Source organism: Rattus rattus, chromosome 5 (assembly GCF_011064425.1).
Source record: "Rattus rattus isolate New Zealand chromosome 5, Rrattus_CSIRO_v1, whole genome shotgun sequence".
In the NCBI taxonomy this organism is placed as follows: Eukaryota; Metazoa; Chordata; class Mammalia; order Rodentia; family Muridae; genus Rattus; species Rattus rattus.
In genome coordinates, this window is record NC_046158.1 from 46319407 (window position 1) to 46343991 (window position 24585).

General features: G+C 43.7%; 1 protein-coding gene across 2 annotated transcripts in view; it reads left to right on the forward strand.

The window, feature by feature from the left end:
* The window catches only part of Cers6 (ceramide synthase 6), a 231728-nt gene that overhangs the window by 127798 nt on the left and 79345 nt on the right, over positions 1 to 24585 (forward strand). For both annotated transcript variants that reach the window (XM_032903424.1, XM_032903425.1), the window contains exon 4: positions 2075 to 2132. In XM_032903424.1, coding sequence (XP_032759315.1) covers positions 2075 to 2132 — 58 coding nt within the window. The remainder of the gene's footprint in view (positions 1 to 2074; positions 2133 to 24585) is intronic.

Below are 24585 nucleotides of genomic sequence, written 5' to 3' on the forward strand. Positions count from 1 at the left end.
TTTTTGTAGTCCTGGCCTTTTTTTTTTTTGGAATCACATTGAGGATGCCAAATATTTTCCAAAAAAGTGACTTCAGATCCCTGTAGGAAATCTCCTTGGAGTATTTATTCCGTGATTGTTAGTGTGCTCTTTGCTTGCTACACTCAGACCAGTTGATAGATCCATGCCAGTGTTCAGCTACTTCTATTGCTGGATTGCAAATGATCCCTTCAGATCTGTTCACAGGGAAGATGCCTTTGGTCCTGCTCTCTGTCTTTTTATTTCTCCGTAAACGTTGTCTCTGAGGTCTCTGACCTAATAGCAAATCGACATTTGTAGATTATGACCTGTTTTCAGCGGGCGAGAAGATTTTCAAACAAGCTATCTCCAGTGCCTTGTTGTTCTCTGTTGCTTTGTGTATGAGCTGTGGAAGAGCTCCACCCCCACCCCACCCCAAGGTGCAACATTTTCAAAGATCATCTTGTCTTGAAACCTTTTCTGGATCTGAAACACCAAGCAAAGTATTTCTCCTTCTTTATAGTTGTGACAGCGATCACTAACTGAACTTGGGGGATTTTCCTGATGTCTCAAAAAGCAAGGGTTAGGATTCTGGGAAAGGCTGCTAAGAGTGTAGAGAGGGAGAATACGTAGGAGGTGGTGGGGAGGGAGGGAGGGAAGGAGGGGAGGGGAGGGGAGGGAAGGGAAGGGAAGGGGGGACGGAGGAGGATGACTTTCCTGCTTCTTTTAAGGCCCATAATTTGTTTAATGTTACCTCTGTTCATTTAAAAGATGTGTGCATGTGTATGTGCCTCTGTGTATATGTGTAGTGTGCAAGTGTGTGCGTGTGCGTGTTTTAAATCTAATTTTATTCTCTTACTATCATAAGAATCCTTCCCTGCTCCTAGAAGGAGACTAAACCTCGTGTCTTCCTGGTTGTGGTTATGTGCACCTTTCCTTACGTCTACCCTGAGATATTTTAGTGAAAGTCTGGAGGACACTAAACAGGCTTGCAGCAAGCATTTAAAAATGGCAGCCCGTATGGAACTCCATAAATAATTTTCTTCCATGTATCAAAAGGCTTGCAATTTTTGCTCCCTGCAGATATTTTGTGGAAATAAAAAATCGGCCTTGTAAATATTCATTGGAACTTGTTATTCAAATAGGTAAGCATCAGTGCTCCTGTAATAGAACCCGTGTCTTATGAAAACTGGGTCATGCTGGTGATGGGGTAAAATGCAGATGTGTAAGTGACAGTAAGAATTGCAATGACTCCCATAAAAGTTTTATTATACATAAAAGCTGTCTGATCATTGCCTACTAACAATAGTCAGAATTGAAACAGCTGTTATAAATCATTTACTAGGACGGTTGCAAATTCTCCAGAGGCCAGAAAAGTAAAGCAAATTCTTGCAGTGTACTGGTTCAGTATAATGGGAAGAGAAAGGGACTAAAACAAACGTTACTCTAAAGTGGACCAAGTCCTTGGATTACCATTATTGGAAAAGGCTACCACCTTACAGAGAGAGGATTGAGGTCAAAGGATATTGACAGATTTGTCCAAAGTGAAAAGATTCTGTGGTCTGTACCAGAACTAAACAACAAGCTGCAAGGTTCACTCAAGATAAATGGAGGGCTCTGTTCAACACTTATTTGGGATTCGGTGTGGTGCCGCCCAGCATGACATGAGCATGAACCCTGCGTCCCGTGTCCAGGGAGGCAGCCCTGGTTTTAGGTTCTGGCAGAGAATCTGTATACCAGATGCAAAGAAATGCACAGACACTCAGGCATAACTACCAGGAAAGCTGACCAGGGATGTGGGTGACGTCCGTTTTTGCTGTGCACGTTGTGTGAGCAAGCCAGCAGCACTCACAGGAGGGACTTCCCGTGAGGGTTGGTCACTGCTTTCCAGTCTCATTGGGAGCTTTTTGGAATTACTCCCGTCTGTTTATTAGTTAATTTTCTAATTAATTCTGTCTTGTTTTCTTTTTTTGTCCTGCTTGATCTCAAATTCCAGTGAGTTGTTAATTTCTTTACACATCTCAAATATACCACAAAATATATTAACTGAATGTCTTAATTTCTTTAACTTCTACAGGTGGAGATTTTCCTTTTACCTCTATGTATTTAGCTACGGAGTCCGGTTCTTGAAACAGGTAGGGACAGTCAAATTCCTTCATATAATTTTTTATATGGCCATTGGCCTATGTCCAGTTTTTAATATGTGAGAACTTTAAGTACTGTAGCAGGTTTCCAAAGAATTGATTGTACATTTAAACTGGATTTATGAAAACATTTACAAAAAGTTCCTTTAGTCATTTTTCTAAAATGCCTTGGGAAGCAGTTTGTCTCTGCAGTGCGGTCGCGAAGTCTTCGGTGTTCTCTGTGTGGTTATTACCTTTTTGGCATTACAACTCACAATGTTCAGCTGATTCTATGAGTGTGATTAGAGTTTCAGCACTGCATGTCACATGACCGGAAACCCCTGGTCGCTGCAGTGGTTGTCATCGCCAGAAGTTTGCTGTATCAGTGTCTTGCACATTAATTAACAGGGTTAACAGGACATACTGCTTGTGGTTAGTTTGGCTTTTTTTTGGGGGGGGGGGAGCACCTATGTTGTCTTCACTCCTGGCTTGCTAACTGTCACGTGAACTAGGATAATTAATCCACACAGAGTATTTCTTTATGTGGTGTAGTTATCTTTTGCCTGGTGGGTGCCGTGCTTTACTGGTACTAGTGACCAATCGGGGTGCTTAAATTCAAGACTCATGAAGATTTATCCTCTCATATTTTTGGATGTGTTAACAGTAGTAGCTTAACATAAAATGGAAGGTTCGTGTTAAAAGTACCTCGTACTGCTAACCTCCAAAGTAATATCATTGTTTGTTTATTACAAAAAAATAATCTCTTAAAAAGGATGTAGGCCACATAACATGCTAGTGAATCATAAGTATTGATGTGAGGTTTTCAAATATGTTTTGTTTTAAAAGTCTGAATTCTCAGCTATCGTCTACCTGTGGAATGGCTCTGTAGAAAGTGTCCTCTTCCCACTGCTAAACCTTAGAAACACTTTTCACTGTCATTTCCTCAGGTCACTACATGCTTGCTTGTTTTCTTTCAATAAGAATACAGGATCCAGGGCCATTTGAGTGGATGAACTTCATATTCGTGGTGGAGAAATTTGCAACTGGTGTGAGCCGACATGGCGGGCACTGCCTAGTTTGAACCCTTGTATATGTGTTTTCAGACTTAGAGAGGGAAGATGAATAAGCATGAAGCACTGTATGCTTACATGGAGAAGACAGCTAGCCGCCGTAGGTAGGAACATTGCCCTTCATGGAGTGTGAGGACCAAGGTTTGGGGGTTCATGCTTGTTTCTGTTGGTCAGAGTATTGGATGGTGCAAAGGGAAGGAGAGCCAGGGCTACTCTCTTGTGCTGTCCCCTCATCTCCTTAGATGGTTCCTTTTGCCTCTTCCATGGTAAGTGTGACCATATGACATCATCCCAGGAAGCACTTCAACATGGATCTAGTTCATGCTAGTTCATTCCGCCCCTACACAAACTGAATGGCAGGAGAGTAGCTTTTGTCCAGGCTGCAGCGGAGGAAGAATGGAAGGCCAGCGGACCATGCGAAGCAGTAAAGAGACTTGTCAATAGAATGTTTGCTTGGGAATTAATTTTTTCTTAAACTTTACCATTTTTACACTAGTTTCTTTTCAGGATATAACAGATGCTTTAAAAACAGTGAAAGAGCATGTTCTGGTTGAATTGGCTTGTATGGAAGTTCTTTCTCCAGTGCTGTCTGAATCCATTCAGAAGAACTGCCTGGTTTAACCCCATCATGTGAGACAGAATTGTGTATGTTGAATCAAGTTACCAAAATACCTGTACACAACTTTGCAAACATCTTGTCAACCCTCTGTTTCATGGTCAAGAAAGTACAAATATATAGAGGATAGGTATTATCCTGAAGGTTACACTGAAGTTTCTAAATGTGAAACACAAGTTAGGTACACACTGCTGTATGGTACGTACTTGGACTATGGTCCTTCCTTTCATGGTACATATGGCCATAACATATTCTGCTGGTCTAGTATTTCCAGTTGTTCTCTTGCTTAATGGTCAACTTGGAATGCTTCTGAAATAGAAACAAAATTGTCATGTTTGCTTACTTGAAGGTGAAAATAGAATTTGGCCAGTTGTTAAAATGGTCATGGGGTAAATGATCCATTTACAAGTTTGTTTTGTGTGTGTGTGTGTTATTTTCTAACGTTTAAAACAAGTCATTTATTTAAGGAAATCTGAATCTTATTTTGTAACCATGAAAATGGCCCATCATGTGTGTGTATCAAAAGTTCAGGCCACAAGTTGGAGAGATGTCCTAGTGGTTAAAGTACTTGCTGTACATGTGTGAGGACCAGACGTAAAGCCAGACTCAGTGTAGGGTGTTCATAGTGCCAATGATTGCACAGCGAGATGGGAGGCAAGAGACAGGAGAGTCCCCAGAAAGTCCCAGGCCAGCTACCTGATGCATGGAGCATGAAGCAAAAATGACACCATGTCAAACAGGGAAGGAAACCAGGGCCTGAGGTTGTCCTCTGCCTACTTAACACATGTCATGGCAAGTGCCTATGCTCACACACACACACACACACACACACACACACACACACACACACACACCACATCATACATACATACACACCACACACACACTCACACACACACACACACACACACACACAGACACACACACACACACACACACACACACACACACATACACAGACCACATCACACACACACCACATCACACATACATACACCCACATACACACTCACCACACACACACTCACACACAGACCACACACACACATACACACACACAAAGACACACACACACACACCACACCCACAGAAACACACACACATCAAACACACATTAAACACACACACACATCACACACACACACACACACTTCACACACACAAAGACACACACATACACAGACCACACACACACACACACACTCTCTCTCTCTCTCTCTCTCTCTCTCTCTCTCTCTCTCTCTCTCTCTCTCTCTCTCTTCTAAAAATGTGTACATTTGTGGGAGGAGGGGCCTTAAAGATCAAGTGACCCAAATTTCTCATTTTGACTAAGAAAACCAACTTCAGAAGGGTAAATTGATGTGCCCGAGGCAGAACTGGGAGTGGTTTTTGTTTTTGATGTTTTTGTTTTTTAAGTTCTTTACTGAGCCAAAGAAAACTTAGAAGGCAGCTTTTCAGAAAGCTACCCATTGAGATCATTCCTGCTTTGTAACGGTGACCTGGTTGATGAAGAATTCCAAGGCATGTCAGTGTAGAACACTTGGGCAGAGAGAGTTCAAGGTTGGATTGCTAACCTCTATTCAGCCAGGTATGAGGAACTTGGTTTCTGTCCAGTTGTAGTTATGATTTGCTCCGTGAAACATCCTTTTTTTCCCCTCTCCCTCATTTTTTTCCTGGAAAATGGGAAAATGATAACCAACTTGTATATGTATGAGGCTTTGGAAGCCCTTGCAGGCCTGCTCAACCTTTGGATGTCACATTGCAACATGGTCATGTAAAAGTTTATGCTCCAGAACCATGGAATCAAGTGACAAGAAAAAAAATAATACACACACACACACACACACACACACACACACACACACACACACACACACACACACACCTCAGAGTGTTTTAAGTCTTAGGCCTCATAGCTATCCTTGATGGCATGGGCTATGGGTTAGACACACATACATACACTAATTATTACTGACTGACAGTTGGGCTGTGCAGGGAACTGTGATTTCTGAATCTACTGTAACCTCTGAACATGGGAATTGATGTGATGGACTGCTAGGGCCTCCTAGTTAGTGACACCCTTCTTGCGTCATGCCTGGACCCTTGCTAATAGGCTGACATACTTTCTGGAACAAAATTTCAGATCAAACTTGAGTGCTGCTTCGACTGCAGTTTCCTCTTCCCTTCTACCCAGCGCTCTCTCGCAGGCTCCTTTATCCGGGTGTGCCTTCCATTTATCACACCCTGGTTTCCATTGCTAGTGCCTGTGAGGAGGGAGACTCTAAGGATGCTGTGAAGGTGCTGAAGAGGGTCCTGTAGTTGTGCTGTCCCACAGTGCCATTGCTGTCTCCATGACTACCTCCCTCTAGTCAGTTTCTGACTACAGGCCAGTCACCCAGTGTGTGGTATTTAATTGTTCCAGCACTGAACTCAGTCATATGGGCTGAAAGAGCACCTTCAGCTTGTAGCTGATAATTTCAGTAGAGAATCTGAAATTGTGACAATTATGGTAAATTGGTTCAGTCTGGTGATACAGAATAATTATACATATGCTTATACATTTTGACCTAGCAGTTCAACTCCTATAAATCCATGCTGAAGAACAAATTATAAAGATCTTCGAGTATGAATATGTAAAGTTATCACAATGCAAATATTATCAATATCTCTATGTATGTAATAAAAACCACAGAACACTTAAAATGGTCTTAATATTTAATATAAACAGAATTATCACTACATTATTCTCAAGTGCACAGAGGAAAATAACTCCAGAATAGTCCTCAGCTATTGTTGAGTGAAACTGTACATGAAGAGATATCTGTGTGTTTGTCTGTGGTTTGTCACATACATGCATGAAGGAATGAACAAGACTGAAGGAGCCATGAAGACTTCTTTTACAAAAGCAGAAATAGTGTTAATGTTTCTAAAAGTATTTAACATTCTTTAAGAGCTCTAAGATGTATTAGAGTAAAATGACTATTAGAAGGAATATGAAGTTATTAACAATTTTTATATGAGAAAATAGAAATTTTAAGACGGCTCCCATTAAAACAGCAAAGAAATAAAAGGGTTTAACCTACTTCCCAATCACAGAGACTTGAATTTGGATCCTTAGAACCCACACAGATGTCCAGGCAGGTACACTAGAGTAAATTCCAGAGTGAAGACATGAGACAGAACAACTCTGGAGCCTACTGTCCAACCAGTATCAATTGATAGAGGAAGACACTAAATGATAACTTCCGGACTCCACACATATGTTCATATGTGAATGTGCATCTTACATACACATACATGTGCCCACACACATACACACATGCATACTTATACATGGCACACATACACGTGCACACACATACGAAGCTTAGTTTGAAAAGTCCAGCTGTTCATGTTGCTCTAATTCCATGGCCCTAATGTTGGGCTTCTCCTTAGGAAACCCCTTTCCATGATTGCGTTGCCAGGAATGCCTTGGAACAACCCTGCCATATACTCACTGGGAAGATTTTGTCCTCTTCCGTGTGATCTTGGTGAAACTCAAGTTCTCTGTATTTTTTGTTATTTTTTTTTGAGGGATGGTTTGTTTCTTTTATTTCTTAAGCTTGCTTACCCAAGCCATCCTTGAACTGGCGATCTTCCTGGGTTAGCTTTCTGAATGTGGAGGCTATGAGCCCAGGCTACATTTCAGATGTATTTATTTGGTCTGTATTAGAAAATGACTCAAATTCTTCATTCCTTTTGGCACTTTAAGAATTTTTCACTTTTTACGTGTGGGGTAACAACTGGAAGACACTCGTGTCTTAGTGAGTAGCCAAGGTAAAATGCGTGTGGCAGACAGTGATAACCACACTCACAGTAGTGATAGCTGACCTTCACCGATGTGGATTCTGGGTGTAGAAATCCTGTTGCTCACTGAAGGCCAGGCCCTGTGTGGTCTGACGCATTTCTTCAACCTTACAGGTAAAGAAGCTGGACTCTCAGAGGCTCCGTCATTGTGCAAGGGCACAGAGGGAATCAGGAGAGGGGTGGCAGGCAAATTAAACGTGTTCAGGTGGTTTAGGGACTGGGCCAGTGCCGAGATGATGGTTGACAGTGTCTCAGAGACATGTCTTCTAAAGGACAAGGAGAAGCACCTCCTCCCTCCCCTCCTCCCACCCTCACTGTTGTCCTGCATCCCATTCAGGGCACATCTGGAGAGAATGACATTTCATGGCAGCTTTCTCCAGACAGCCAAGCAGCAAGACTGCTGGACTCCACGAAGCTGGACTGGATACAGGGGACGGGGGAGGGGAGTCAAGGTCATGGGCTACTTGATCCCTAAATACAAATGGCTACTCTGATCTTACAGCATGGTACATGCCTTTCTGTAATTGTCTTAAGCACTCCTGAATCTCCTAAGTCTCTACCCAGCCCACTCAGTGCCTTATCAACTTGTAGAAACTCCAGGACTGAAGGGGGGTGGGAGAAACTTATTCTAGAGGTTACTAAAATAACACTCATTGAAATATATTCATTATGAGTCCCCTAAAGGCATGGACTTCTCATGAGTCTGGAGCAGAGCTTGACTGTGAGAAATATTACTCCTCATTTGTATGCTGTGACGAAGTTGGCTTTGCAGACTCGCGCTGGCTACAGGCAGTGCCTGACAACTGGATCGCATTAGTATTCCTGTCCCGTTTCCATGGGGAGTACACAAGTAGTAGTGCACAGGAGGGTTCGGGTAATTAGAGATAAAGTATCGATCTGCGAATCAGAGCCTGCACCTGCACAGTCGCTCTGCATTAGGAACCATCAGCAGGGACCTCTGCCGCACGGGAAAATCACACGCTGCATTCAACACAAGCCATTGTTTTTTAAAAAAAATTCAACTGTGTTTTACTAAAATTCGAAAGCTGATGGCTTTCACATACAATGATCCTCATGAAACATTTTCAACCATGATAATGAAACCGCCAGATTTTTTTTTTCTTCCTTAAAATCAGCTTTCTGGGAAAAATAAAGAGATGGACCACTTCTATTTGTGACAACTGTGTGGGTTCTTGTGGTCTTGTCTGGGTGTGGGGGAGTGAAGGGGCGCTTAGGACAAGGCGTTAATGTGAATCAGAGCATCTGACATTTCTGTGCAACCAGAAATGCTCTCATGAGAGACCTGTGTGTTGCCCTAGATCATCTATCTGGTCCTGGGTTTACTGTACTAATTATCTGTCCACTGTAAAAGGTGGAACAGTTAGCAGCTTATCCTGTTTTTTAAACTTCCCTTCTTCAATGGCAAAAATGGAATGAATATACATGCTTGACAGGGGCGGACATTGCTGTTGTGTAGGGGAAAGAGGACAGAAAGACTGTGGGAGCTGAAGGTTGTGGAGGACTTGGGTAAAAAACAGTGTCACCTGACGTAACAGGATTACTACACTCAGAACTCACTGGAGCGAGACCTACACAGTGGGGAGGTGCATATGGCCCCCACCCCTAACTGAGGAGCTCTTGACAACGGATGGGTGAGTCGGATACTTTTATTTAGAGTTGTGGTCTTGGTAGGCTGACTATGCTCATCCAGACGAACCCTCGCCCATTCAGAAGGCACAGGACAAGGTACAGGAGAGCCATGCTTCCTGCAGCAGCTTTAGTCAACGATGCAGACAAAGGAAGGGAGCCCGATCTGACTGTGGATTAGGCTCACTGCTCACTGGGGAAGCTCAGTGCACTGCACTGCCTTGTGCTAGACACTTCACCCCCTTGGGGTGGGGACCAGATTTCACCCCACCACCATCCCAGCAAGCAAGCAATTCCAAACCACAGCTTGGTTTGGAGAGAGAACTCAGTCAGTTAAACTCAAGCGAGAAGACCTGGGTTCACTGCCCAGAATCCTTGTGAAAAAGCCCAGTGTGGTGTTGCATGCTTATAATTCCAGTACTGGGGAGTCAGAGACCGGCAGGTCCCTGAGACGCACTAGCAAAGAGCCCAGCCAAGCCAGCAGCTGTCGGTCAAGTGAGAGACTCAGACTCAGAACAAGATGGACAGCTCTTACGGAATGCAACAGAGGTTGGTTTCTTGCCTACACCACACACACACACACACACTTACTCACACACACACTCACTCACACAGCGAGAGAGACACACACAGAAACTGAGAGATTTAAGATCGAGAACTACAGGTTACTTGCCATAACACTATAGCCCTTTAGATAAAGTGTGGAAATTGAAAATGGAATCCTTGATATTGGTTCCTTATTATTGGTCATTTCTTCTCAAGATAAAGTATGAGTTCATTCAGTTAATGCGCTAAGATACCTGACTTTGACAAAGTGGCGTTTTGGGTAATATTGCATAAATGTTGGGCATTTTTCAAATTACATTGGAAAAGTTATTCTTTTTCATCTTTGTTTCCCTCTGGACGTACATGTGAATTTTCTAAGGCTGGTTCTTAGTATAACGTTGAGATCTGGACAAAGCACATGCTACCAAGAAACTGAGCCAGCGGGCTCCCCAGTTCAGGGTCAGCCTGGACTACATAACAAAACCCAATACCGTCTAACAGCCATTGTGACTTTTATCTTCTTATGTTCTTCGTGGAAATTCCTGGACATTAGCCCATGTCTCTTTGGGAGCTGATAAATAGGCTTAGACTGATATGAAAACCCTGTGCTCGCCTCTGCCGATGGTGCAGCCATTACACACTGGAATATGAAGGGGGAAGCACCATGGAGAGCATCCCTACATACTCGTTTGACACGGACAAGAGTTTCCAGATGGTAGCCTACAGGTATCTGCAGTAAATGGTTGTGTTACTCTCTTATCTTGAAATACCATGCGAAAATATATCATGACAATCTTAATTTTGTTAAGAACCGATATAAAATTTTTCTATTAAGATGTTTTATATTCCTATATGCTGGCTAATAGAACACATGATACCCTCACAAGTATATTTGATAACTGGTATTGGGTACTGAGGACTGCTATGGTGGTGTGCTCTCTTGGATGAGAGCGGGGAAGGGTACATTGGACAGGAAGTTCAGCAAAGTGGGGGTTGAGGAGGGGAATAAAGTTGGAGTGATGGAGGAGCCCTCAATCATGAAGGATTATGTCTAGAGTTAGGGGGCGAGAGGAGGCTTCACGTGATGAGTGACAAGGCAGGTCTTAGATGACCACCCATGTCCATGATGGACCAGCCAGGACTTAGTTTAGAAGGAAAATGAAGAAGTAACAGACAGTTGAGCCAGAGCTGGGAAAGGGCCCTGGTTACAGCGTGAGGAAGGAATTGGCAGCAGCAGACGTTGGGTACAGGGGAAGCCATGCTGGCCCTGTATCCACTGCACTATCTGTGGCTTTTGCCTGTCTGCGGCTTTTGGCTCTGCTCTGGGGATAACCACTTCCTCCACGTGGGCTTTATCTAGTTAGGCACACTCAGGGATGGTCGGCAGAAGGCCAGTTTTGGACACTTGGGCATGGAAGAGGCTGAGGACACAAGTGGACTGTGTGCAGTTTATTACGCCACTTCTGAAAGGAGAGAAAAGAAAAAGTGGACGTTTAGAAAGACTTGTCAGCCTGGGCATACAGCTCAACGGGAGAGCACTTGTACAGGGTGGTGAGTTCATTCTCCAGTACTGCAAAGTCTAAGCACTTATGTATATGAGCAAATAAGTAATGCATCTAAAGAGCTCACCCTCCTTGCCCCTTCCTTCCTCTCCTCTCTCTGTCCTTCCTGCCTTTCCACTTTCTCTCTTCTTCCTCAAGAGCATGACTGTTTGGTGCTTAAACACAGGTGTGGCTGTTTCACTTGAGATCTTTTCCCGCTGGGATAAGAAGCCAGTTTTTTCGTCCAAGGGTCCCCTGCATTCATTTGAAGGTAGTGATCAGTGAGGTGGGGTACTGCTTCCTATTTTTCAGTGCTGCACATTGAACCCAGGCTTCCTGTGTGTGGGTCACTCTACCTCCAACCCTTTCACTTTCCCAAAAAAGCTTATGCCTAGAAAATACAAATAATTGCTGAATAGACTCCAGTCCCGTGGCATCCACAGGAGAGGCAGGCAGCTGATTTGGGGAAGGCGGAAGATGGGTGCCTCGTGTCGTAAGCCACCCCTGCTGTACTGTGACAGTTCAGAGGTCTTCTTTCTCCTTGGACAGAGGCTTGAATTGCTATGCCATTTAGAAAATAAAACCATGTCACAGAGGTTAAGTAACCTCAAGTGGCAGGGCTGGCACTCGGCCCCAGGCTGTGGGATCCTTCACTCGCCTTCACCACTGCCAAACGGCCTCCCTAAGAAGAAGGCTGCAGCAGCTCAGTGTTGCGTCAAATCCTGCGATGCCAGCCTACTCTCTGATATTATACTTCTTTGCCGTCAGTTGTGGTGGGAGGATGGGAGAGAACTTTTTTTAAGGGCCATTTTTAGCTTCAAACACACTCAGTGTCTACTAAAATTGTACGTGCTTAGGGTTTCCAGAAATACTTTTCATGTTTTCAGCCAAGAAAAGCTTTTCTTACTGTACTGGAGTCTAGAACATGTGGGGCATATATTTCTTTTAATGGGCGAGGTCTGCAAAGCCCCCACCCCCACCCTGACATACACTTAGCAAACCTGTTTGACTTGTGGTGACCTGGATGGTTGATGTCTTGCGTGCTCAGATGTGTGCACGAGTATGGAGGGTAGTGGGCTCCTCCCCTTTGCTCTCCTCTCCCAATCCTCTTGGCTGTGAGTCTCTCCTCTTATCTCCACACTGCACTGTGCAGAGACGTGGGCTTGCTGCCTGTTTCCATATCCACCTCAAACACCATTAGCACTGCAGGAACAGTTTCTGAAAGACTGTCTCCAGGAAACATAGATGTGCTTCTCATCCATGTGGCAGACGGTGAGACTCGTGGAATACATATCGAGAAGCAAGCTCATTTCTAAGATAGAGACTAGGAAAAAGATGTAGGAAACGGAACATTCTAGAGCGTGCTTTTAAAATGAATTGTGTCCCACATACTACCGTGCCCCTGGGTTGAAGCTGACATGGGAATAATGGGCAGGAAAAGTAAATAGACCATCTGAGGGAGGCCGTATATTCTCATCTCCCACTTTCTTTTCCATATTTCTGGAGAGAAAGGGAACTCAGGAGACAAATGCCAAAGGGTGTTCTGTCTTCCTGGTAGAGGTCCAGAGTGTAAAGGGTCTTTCACCCCATTTCCATGTCCCTATGCCTGATCACTGGTGGGGCTTCTGGTACCTTCTCCAACATTCCTCCTGCTCCCAATACAGACAGTGGCAAAGATCAATTCTTCAAGTTCAATTGCCTAACTCCTGAAGTCCATCTACAGCCAGCAGATTCCCTAAGAGAATTCATTCAAACCCTGGGTCAAGATAAAGACCCCTTTCCCGCTCCCCACTTCATACTTACCGTTGCTGTCTGGTCGCTCTGGCTGCACTGTCTGAGTTTGTTTTTAGAATGAGTTTCCCACAAGTCTCCTAGGTCTGTGCTGATGGTGGTTACATCATACTCAAGTGTAGGCCTTCAGTTACTGTGAAAATCTCTTACAGGAGTTCGTCAGCTTTAAATATGATTTCTGTTTTCTCTTGTTGCCAAAAAACATATATATATGCATATATATGTGTGTGTGTGTGTATGTGAATGTGTATATATGTGAGCATGTGTGTATGTATATTATGTATGTGTGTGTATGATGTGTGTGTATGTGTGAGTGTGTATATATGTGAGCATGTGTGTATGTATATTATGTATGTGTGTGTATGATGTGTGTGTATGTGAGTGTGTATATGTGTGAGCATGTGTGTATGTATATTATGTATGTATATGTATGTGTGAATGTGTGTGTGTGTGTGTGTGTGTGCATATGGGTAAATGTGTGTTTGAAAGCACCACTGATTATTCGTTGTCTTGTATCATTTGGACTGATAGCATACTACTTAATATAGAGCTAATTTTTTATTCAGATTCCAGAATTGGGAAAAAACGTTTACAGTGTGTAGGGATGGTGTTAGGGTTTAAGTGTGCACTGGAGCTTCAGGAAATTGGGTGGTGAGGAAAAAGTAAGTGGGAGAGTGTCCTATATACATATGTGAATGAGAACTTCTTGGGAGCAAGTGTTTAATATATGTTGTAACGTTTATTAAGTCGTAACCTTTGCTATCATAGATAGCAATTCTGAGGCCCCAAGGTGGGCAGTTCAACTTGTGTCTAAAACCGACGTGCCAGCTAAGAGCAAGAGCGAGAGCGAGATTGCGACCGACCTGTACCTTTGCCTTCTCGGCTGGATGCTAGCTCACTTCCCGACTTCCTGTTTGATCCTGGGAATTAAGGTGTGTAGTCATTGTCTGAGCCTAGATGCTTTGCTTTTCTATCTGGACACTAAAAAGAAAATTAATAAGCCACGGATTTAGTTAATGGTCTCTGAATTCTAGCCCTTGTCTGCTAAATAAATAGGTTGACGGAGGCGTCAGAAAGGTGAAAGTTCGTCAGTTGCAGAGTCTCAAAGCTTCCCCTCCATTAGTCGCACATTAAGTTTAATGAGATCTGAGAAACTGCAAAAAGCCTGAATAATGGGAAGAGACAACTAAGTCTATTTATTCTGGGAATTCTGGCTTTTCCTTCTCTACTGGCGGTCACTGGGAGCCACTACATAGCTTACAGGAATCGTGCGTTTACTCCTGCTCATGCCCCAGTCTCATAAGCCAGCAGACACTCTTGCTTTTGTGTATAGTTTTGTCTGTAAAGGTGATGAGAAGCCATGCTGAGAGGAAGCAAACTGTCGACAATTCATTTCCCACAGACACCTTCGCTCCTCAGTCTGCCTTTTGGGTGTTGCATAGCTCCAGGAAGGTAGCTGGGCAATAGCATTAGCATACCACTGGAAATAAGGTTGTAGCGTGAAGGAAAGGGGTATTTGTTGTCCTGTTTTGTTTTCTAAAACTATCATTAGAAGAAAGGTAATTGTGTGAAGATGTTCGAGTTCCTCTGAGAAAAAGAAACTACTGAGAGTGTTTGTGAATGACTGATTTCTGATTCTTCATTTAGGAAACATTTTAAAATGCAATCGTATATGCATATAGATCGTATAAATAGCATAAAATAAATAAATCCCCATACCAATTCTTATCCATGGTATTCACACCATGTTCCAAACTCTTAATAAAAATGAAAGTAAACATCAGTAAGAAGAAAAATTCAGAATATGTTTTGATCACCGTGTGTGACTTTTCCAATACATTCACAGCAATTACAAAGGAACCCTTTAGAAAGTTCGTGAGCTGCGGGGTGGCAGTCACGGTGCTGGCAGTCTTACCTGGTGTCCTTTCCTCCTGAGGTTTCCGTCTGTCACCATACTGTATTTTTCCATTATCCCCCCTTCAGTTTGGTCCTGGATCTTTTTAAAAGAAATATTATCTGAGCCACTTGGGGAAAAAAAGATAGTTTGCTACGATATGAAAAGAAAACACTTGAGATGGAAAAAGTTCTAAAGTTGACCTTCTCTGTGGCAGATAGTTGACCCTCTTTGATGCTGGAACATGGTGGCATTTTTATGGGAAATGGCTAATTTCAATGGAACAGAACAAGAAGGGTGTATTTGCGTCTGTAGGATCTCCTGTCTAGATGTTAAATAGGAGCAATCTGGGGTGCTACAGTCCTCCACAGTTCTGCAGTGCCTGGGTCCCGAGCCTGGGAAGGCCACTAGGTGACTCAAGGAAAACAAAGACACAGCAACCACCCCCTGACAATAACAAGCTGACAGAGAACCTGCTAGAAAAGCCTTTTCTTTCTTCCTTCCTTCCTTCCTTCCTTCCTTCCTTCCTTCCTTCCTTCCTTCCTTCCTTCCTTCAGATTTCCACCATTTACGTCCTTCATTACATTTTCAATGTGGTGAAAATCAGGAAATGATTTCCATTAGAGGTTAGCACCGTAAGCAGAAAATTAGAAGTAGCTCCCCGAATATAAAAGTCTCCTCTATTTGTAGACCAACCATTACCAGTTACAGGCAGTGGTTGAAAGGATCCCATTGGTTCATGATCTTGACTCGCAAAACTTCCCTCCCCGCTTAAGAGTTACAGAAAATGCCCCATATTCCTTGTCCTCTGCTTGTATTTCCTCCCATTATCCATCTGTAGCTCAGGGGCTCACTGTCTTCCTAGAGCACGAATCTTGACATCCCCACTCCTTGGATTCAGAGATAGCGACTGTCTTTGTTTCCTGCATCCGAAGCAGGCAGGGTAAAGTGGTCAGGAGTACTCAGCTAAGAACGAACCCCTTTGGAAACTAGAGTCTGCGCACTGAGCCAGATACACAGAGCAGCAAGAGGCCGCGTCCGTTTTAGCACTGCCTGCCACCCACAAGGATGCGGTGTAAAATCAGTACGAACTGAGGCAGGGCGGCGCATCGCACTGGCGCGGCGCGGCGCACAGACTCTGCTAGTTGCAGTGCGCTGCACTGGCACAGTGCAGTGTCTCTCTCTGGGGATTTATGTTCCTGAGAACCAGAGGATAATCTAGAAAGCATTTCTTACCAAAAGCTTTATGAAGATGGATCGGCTTACAGATATTGCTGTTTCCTTTAAATAAGAATATTCTGTGCTCTAATGAAACAGACGCCAGCATATCAAGACCATTGCAATAACGGAGTCCCTGATTATAATGATTCGCAGCTGTGATCCTGGGGCCCTGGTGTCTCGTTCGTAGCCGTCTCTAATTCTGAACATTGTGTACCATTTTTTCATCCCTGTAAGCACGAATTTCGGTTTTTAAGGATTGGATATACTTTTCTTTTAGTAATTTAAAACAACATCTAGATGCAAATACATGTTACACACTTTGCCGTGTTGTTGTGTTAGATGATACAAAGTGATTTCTAAGTTCCACACGACGGTTTCTTTTGGCTAGCCCAGTCAGCCACAGTAAAGAAGAGATCAGAGGGCAGGCTGGTGAGATAACACCGTGCTACAAGAGCAGTGATTACGAACGATCCCTGAGAGGTGCGCCGGCTCCCTGCTCGAGGTCTGACGCCTTCGGAGCCACCTCTGGGGCATGCTGTGAACATGAAGTAGAAACATAAGCTGAGGAAACACTCCCGATAGGCAGTGGAGAGCGGTCAGGCAGAGCCGGCACAATCCAGAGAGGGCTGGAGGATTGTCTGCTTCGCTTGCTGTGGAGATGGAGAAAGCCTAGCATCCCGCGAAACTGTTAGGGCTTTGGTTTCCTGGCAGTTGAGGGGGCACCTGCTTCAGTTCACATCTGTAGGAGGCTGATACGGTTTCCGCCTGCTTAGCTCTGCGTTTTCTCCCTGGGAAGGCCGATGCCTTTGAGCACCTGGTTTTTATTAATGCTTCCATACCACCCTTCAGTGACATACTTAAAACTTTTCCCCCAAAGGTAAAAGTGATAGCGCTTTTAAAATGCATTATTAGTTTGGTGAGTGATTCACGGCTTTTAGACTCTTGCAATTTGGTATGATTAAGGGTTGGAAGGATTTTTAAAATCATGCAAAAGATCATAGGAAAAGATAAAGGTAGCCTAGCAGTCTAACTGCTACTGGAAGGCAGGAATGCATGTTTAATTTAAAACTCAATGCCGAGCCTACTATATATTTTGGAATCTATATCAAATTAGTTTGTATTAATTACTATTTAGATGTGTGTTGCCCAGTTCACATTATATTCCATCTTTTTCATTTATTACATGGTAAGTGTATTCCCATACATTCAAATAATACTTGAAAATATCATTTCAACAATTCCATTGAAATTATGTGGAGTCATCCTAACTGACGTAAGTATTCTTGCAGTGTTAGAATATACAAACTCAATAGAAGAAAATTTGTATCTTTCTTTGGCCTTTAAATGTGCTGGGTATATTTATGTGCTTGTTTGTCTCTGACTTTGGATCCACCTTTGAAAGGTGTGATGGCGCTACTTGTCAGGACCAAGTCAACAGTTTTCTATTCTCCCCTAGTACGTCCACCCGACTCACTGATGGACCCACTCAACTGCCAGATGAGTGGGGCAGCCATCTCGTTTCACCCTCTGAACAGTACTGTTGCCTCTTGGGGCTCATTCTCCTTGGTTCTTCGTGAAGAGAGACGCCCAGCTAAACAAGCCTTGCTTCATTTACAGGCAAGCTCCTAGACAGCACATTAACAGGAGTAAGATACACGAGAAGAGGGAGGTATAGAGAGGGGGCCTTAGGAGTCTCTTTAAAGGCAAGTGAGGCGTCCCTTCTGTGCTTCCTGATCCTTCCTCAGAGAGGAGATGCTCCGAGGGCTGTGTTGGACTTTAGAGGCCATCCTAGGAGTGGTGGGCCAAGGATCAGGGAGAAACATGGGCTCTTGATGACCTCAAGGAACCCTCGCAGTAGCTCCAGTCACGTCTTTCGTACTTGGGAGATGCCTCCCTCGTCTTGAGCCCATTTCCTTGAGCTTTTCTGTTCTTTACAGCAGTCTCCACAGCTGCCAACATGTTTTCTGTACTCTGTCAGCATCGACATATGAGAGCCCTTGGCAGAAGTGAGTAGAGAGGTGAATGCAGAGATGATTTTCAGTACTGAACAACAGTAACTCCATAAGCGTTAGCTGTCCATAAACCAATGAGCTTTTTACTTAATGGATTTTAATCTTAGACTTCTCTATGTGTGGTACACACACACACACACACACACACACACACACACACACACACGGGGATAAAATATGATGTGTCAGGTATTGTTAACACAACAGTTACCCAAACACCATCATTTACTTACAAAAGGCCACTTTGACATACAAGAGATTGCCTGTGTTCAGGGCACAAAGTTTCTTCCAAGAGAGATTGACTGGAATACACAGTACGCTTAAATGATAGGAAATGTTATATCCTACTAGCAAGTGAAATTTTTCTGTAGCCCCACCCCCCACCCTTAACAGCCCTGATGGCCTTCAACTGGCTTTCCCTTCCTCTGAGCACTCATTACTTTCTCACACCATGTAATTTACTTTACCTGGAAGTTTATTTCATTTTTATTTTTAATTGCTCTGGGTGAGGCAAGTGTCTGTGTGTTGACTATCATCAACATACCTACAATAGTGACTGGCAGGGTCGCTTAAATTCTCATAGATTGTGTCACTTGCTCAAAGGATCGCTGGTAACTTCAAGTTTTGTAAAATGTGGCTAGGCCATCTAACTCAGAATGTTCGCCCTATGGCAGCAGAGCACTTGCCCAGCATGCTCAAGGTTCTGGGTTGGATCCAGGGTACTGAGAAAAACAGTGCACTCTGCATTCCTATGGTTTACTACTGTTTTTCAAACTGATGGTTATTTCTGCTGACAAAGCATTGTTTTAAACTAGTTATGAAATGATCTAGAAGCTCTAGGTAAATATTATTCCTTAAAAGTGTGTGTGTGTGTGTGTGTGTGTGTGTGTGTGAGAGAGAGAGAGAGAGAGAGAGAGAGAGAGGAAAAATGAACAGAGGATTCTCATATGCAGCTCCCAAGTATCCCATTACTAACATTTTTTGTGTTACTATGTAAGTATTTTTGTTACAATTGGCAAACCGTTATTGGAAGTATCATTACCTGAAGCTGGTAGCTTACACCAGGACTTCTATCTTCTCATACATTCTGTGGGCTTTTGTAAATAACAAATGATAGATATACTGTTACATTGCAGCATCATGCAGAATAGCCTCCTGTCCAACCCTGCAAAAAAACAAAACAAAATAAACAAACAAACAAAAAAAACCTGATTGTGCCAGTGCTCCTGTAGATAGAATTCTTCAATGCGCTTGGACACATACCAAGGAGCATGGGTGCTGGGCCCTGTAACACAGTTTCTTATTGGATCTCACGGGCACCTGCTTTGAGAAGCAGAGCTAGGAAAGAGGTGGCTTTGGAGCTAGGCAGGGATGAGGCTGAAAGCTAACTTTGTCACGTTCTGCTCTCTTAAGAGTCTCCTGCAACTGTATAAATGGCCCGTGTACATGGAGCATGCAAACATTGTTTCACAAGGGCTTAAAGTAGTTCTCCTGTTGTCAGAACTTGATAGCATTCCTAACACATTTCATGTGTTTATATTGTAGATGCCATGCTAATTAAAAGGTAGTTTACACAATTCAACAATCTTTGCTAATTTTCAGCAGTAACAGAGTATATCGAAAACACTTGGCAAAAGTGTTCACACATGCCACGGGAAGGCTTGCTTCTGTGTTTGCCACACTCTGGCTTGCCATCATTCTATTTCCTCCTTTAATAATGAGCTCGAGCTAAATGGTATATTTCTGACTCAGGGTTTGCTGTATTTAGCGAGTATGTGGTCCACGCTATCCCCATGGTATTTAGAAAACCTTAAAGGAAGAGGACACTGATTCATCTGATGATGTGTGGGTCATGTGGTAGTACAAAACTAAGTGTAACATACTTAGCACTCTGCTGCCCTGACGAGTGTAGAGAAATCCAGCGTTAGCCTGGCTATGTGGGGGATCTCCCATGATGCCTCTCTTCATCCAGCCCAGCTCTCAGGCTGCCTCCCAAACACCAAGAACTAAACCCCAGCTCACTCCTGCTGGCTACTGATTCTGCATTCTGGATGTGTTTTACATGCAGTGTTTCAGAGATCTATGCTAGCCAGTTTCCCTTCTCCTTCTAGTTAATTAGCTGTTTGTGCAGTGGTTTTCTTTCTTTTTTCTTTTCTTTTTTTTTTTTTAACTCTCCTATCATTTTCTTATCTACTCGCTGGAGATAAAAGCTACCACTCTATTCACCCTCCTTGACAACTCAGGATTAGTATTGAGCCCTTTCTGTGTTCCAGATAAAAGAACAGAAGAAACAAATACACAGGTGGGGAGTGTAAGCCTGCATTAATGAACCAAGTACTGGAGCCCCGATCTTTTGCTAGATCTGAATGCCACAGATCCTGACGGCCCAACTGAGATGGGGACAGCAAATGAGAAATAAGAAAGAGAAGGGAGATTTGTTTTTGAACTTAACATACTCTTGTAATGTCTTTGAGTTTCGATGCAAAGTCCAAGTGAAAACTAGAAAACAGATTGGGAATCCAGGCTCATTTTCTCCACCCCCTTTCTTTAGAAAAATAAAAAAACAAAACAAAAACAAAAAAGCCTGATCATTTCAAATCAATTACAGTGAAGCTCGGGTTTCTTATGAATTCACAGCTATTGCTAACCTGGCTTTAGCCTGCTGCTGGTCTCTCTTGTGACCTTCTTTGTTAACAGGTCACCACTAAATACAAATGTTACCCAGAACTGTCCCCAGTTCCCCCAGATAAGTGTAAAAGCAGCCCACCGCTGTGTGTATTGCTTCCACATGCACCCATTTTGCTGCACATCCCTGATTGCTAGCCACAACTTGCTGTGTCCAACTTGCAGTCCCATGGCTTGGGTTCTTCAGTGTTGTTGATTTCATACTTCTGTGCCGCCATACTGGTAAGGCATAGGTGGTATGGTATGGCCTCCTCTTCCTCCTCCTTCTCTTCCTCCTCGTCTCCTAACAAGACAGCATATGCAGCCTCTCCTCCTGTGAATCATAGTCTAATCCGCCCTCTGTTCTCCATGTTTAGCTTTAATCATTCATAAATTTAAAGTCATTAGACCTCACTAATTGTCCTTCACTGTACAGAGTTCAGGTAAATTGTGTTTATTACTTCAGCACCTGGGGTACTGAAATGCTATTAGACCTCTTTATAAACATAAAATTATACATATTCAATATGCCTGTGACAGGTATTGGAAGCAGTATGAATGCATTAGAAAGTCACACACTGGCATTTCTCCCTGCTGCCGTACGTCTCTTGCTGCTTCTCTCATTTTTAGTCAGGATTAGGTTCAGAGCATATCCAGCCCATCAGCCAGTCTTGGCTTGAACAGTAACAAAGATGTATCATGTCAGATAAGTCTAGGATCCAGTATGATGGCTTCACTGGGCCATGTATGACACAGAGACTTTTTGTCTGCTCTACCGCAATAGTATAGGTTCCTATTTTGTATATTATTTCCTGGTGCGAAATGATTACTGAACTCCAGCCACCTAAAGAGTAAGAAGTAGGCAGGCATAGGCAAGCCACCTATTATCATTGTGAAAGCCCACTTACGGTCTCGACAGATAAGAGCAGAGTCAAGAGGCCCCGCTCTCTCCGAAAGGGGAGCCGAGAGATGCCATTTTGTTCTTAGTATGTTCAGCTTAAAATCAGAGTTCAGTTATTAAGGAGGAAGATAGGATAGGCAGCTCTGCTTGGGGTGAACAGAACCTCCCCCTACCTAGTAGGTGAAATATACCTGTTATCTGCACTGTTCGCACTGTTGACTCCGTCCTGTCTGAGTTCCTGCAGCTCTGTAGCTGCGATTCTAGGAAGTGTCTTCATCAAAATAAACAGCAGAACTACCGCCAGGTTTCAGTTTCTCAGACACGTCAGGTCCCACGAAGGGATGGATCCATACATCCTCCACAGTGTTGACAGGGAGACAGGGAAGGCAGAGCAGCCTAATCAGGGAGGAGCACACTGCTCACCCCTGAATCACACAGTAGGGAATTCAGGTGATGTTGGCTTCAGGTCTGACATTGGCATGCATGGCTGCCTTACTCACATGGTACAGGTCAGCCTGGGAGTTGGCCTCTTGACACTTAGCAGAGCCTTAGCTTCCCCAAAGGTCCTGCTCCAGGACGGCCATACACAGTCTACCCAGGAGTCCCACTTATTAAAACGATGCCCAGCTTCAGTTGCGTTCATGGTCCTCATGAAGAGCAGTGTTTTGCTACCCGTTTCTCGGGAATAATAGCCTCTGTGCTCCAGGACTCCTGCATTGCACTGAAGCTTAACTGAAGAGGTTGTTGTGACGGGTCAGGCTCAGCACTTAGCATGGTTGTGTCAGAAGAAAAAGTCTGTGTAGAAAAACCAGGGGCTTTTCTCTTCTTCAGAGCCAGAGATGAGAAGGACTAATCACATGGCTGAGTATGGTGAGAAGTCAGGTATTCCCCACACAGTGCCTTCAGTGTAGAGCCACGACTAGGCTTCTGGCTACACTGTCAACGTAATTTCTCCACCTAATTCTTTTTCACCTCACTCCCTCCATTGCTGTCTTCCGTTATCGTGATGCATCGTGACTGGAGTCATGTGAGGAGCGCAGCCAATGGCTTGCACCCCTAGATGGTTTTGGCTTTTAAGACTCTTGCCTCTTAACAAACCCAATTTCACAAACCCTCATACGATATCATGATGGCTGCTTTAGAGAGGAGGAAATGAAGATGAGAAGATCGCTGTCTTCTGAGGTCCCAGATGGCTCATTCCTACTTACTTTTGTGTTGTCGTTCTTGCTTTCCCCTTTCATTCTCCTTCTTTTCTGGAGAATGCCAGTCCTGAGAAAAACCTGAGTTCCAGTCCCCACTTCTAGGTAGGTCTCCTTGCTTTCAGGTCTGAATGTTCTTTCCAGGAACTGTAATGCAAATAAGAAAGATCACACATCCAAGGGTACAGCATCATAGCCACGGTGCCAATTACAAGCAAAAATTCAGCCCATAGCTCAGTCAGTAAAGTACTTGTTCAACCAAAATATGAGCCTAAGAGTGGAACCCACATAAAAGCTGAACACGGTGGCTCATGCCTACCCTCGTTGCTAGCACTAGGGAGACAGAAAGGGAGACTCCTGGGGCTCCCTGGCCAACTAACCTATCCAGATTAGTGTGTTCCAAGTTCAGCAGAGAATTCTGTCTCTAAACACTAACATAAGACCAACAGAGGAAGGCGAGAATGTTAAGCTGTGACTGCTACATAAATATGCACACGTACACACACACACACAATACACACAACACACACACACACACAAAATTTCCATTTGGTCAACCTTTTTCCTGCGTCCACCTCCTACTCTGCCTGGACAGCCTACTGTATTTGCACATTGTACTTGTTGTCCAGTTGTTAGAACAAGCTGCCTTGACAAAAGCAGGGAAAGGAGAAAGGATCTATTCTGTCTCAGTTTCACAGTCTAGTCCCCCCTGGCAGAAGAAGCCTGGCATTAGCAGCTGGAGGTGGTTGGTCACGTTGTATTCACCATCAGGAGGCAGTGGGAAATGACTGCCGGCATCAGCTGGCCTGCTCCTCTGTATTCTGTGCAGTCCTCGAGCTCTTGGAATGGTGCTGCCTGCAGTGAGGTGACTCTTCCCACCTCAGCTAACCAGACTCATATTAGTGTAGTGAGCATTTTGTTCTCTTTAAAAACACAGAGTATAGGAATGGGTTTTTGTTTCCATCCCAGGTGTGGGATACGGGCCGCTTCAGATTGTCCACGGCAGTGACTGGTGCTCTAGCAGGGGCATGATTTTGCCAGCAACAGTTTCTGTGATTCTGTGAGTTTTAGAATTCTGGGTACCTTTCCCAGGATAATGCTATGACTCCAAGGTATATAAGTGCTGTTGGCAGATTGTTGGTTAGTGGTTGGTTGTTGTCTGTTATGGTTTGTTATGTAGTCATGTACAAAGGGAAGAAGAAATTAGATATTCTGATGTCGAAGATGAGACTTGAACTCAATTGCCCCTAATCAACAGGAAGTGGTCTAATGAGAACATCTCCCTCTTCCCCAACTTTCTTTTTCTCTCCTATCTAGTGTTAGGGAGTTCAAAGGGTGGGAAAAGGATGGAAGAAAAAAAAGGACCCACAAAGTAGCAAAAGTCTGGCTACACTAATCCCTCACAGGTATGTCACAGAGTGTTCTTTCCTAGGTGAATGTAGAGCCTGTCAGCATTAACCATCACACAAATAAAGGTAGAAACAAACAAGCAAGCAAAAAAAAAAAGGCAATAAATG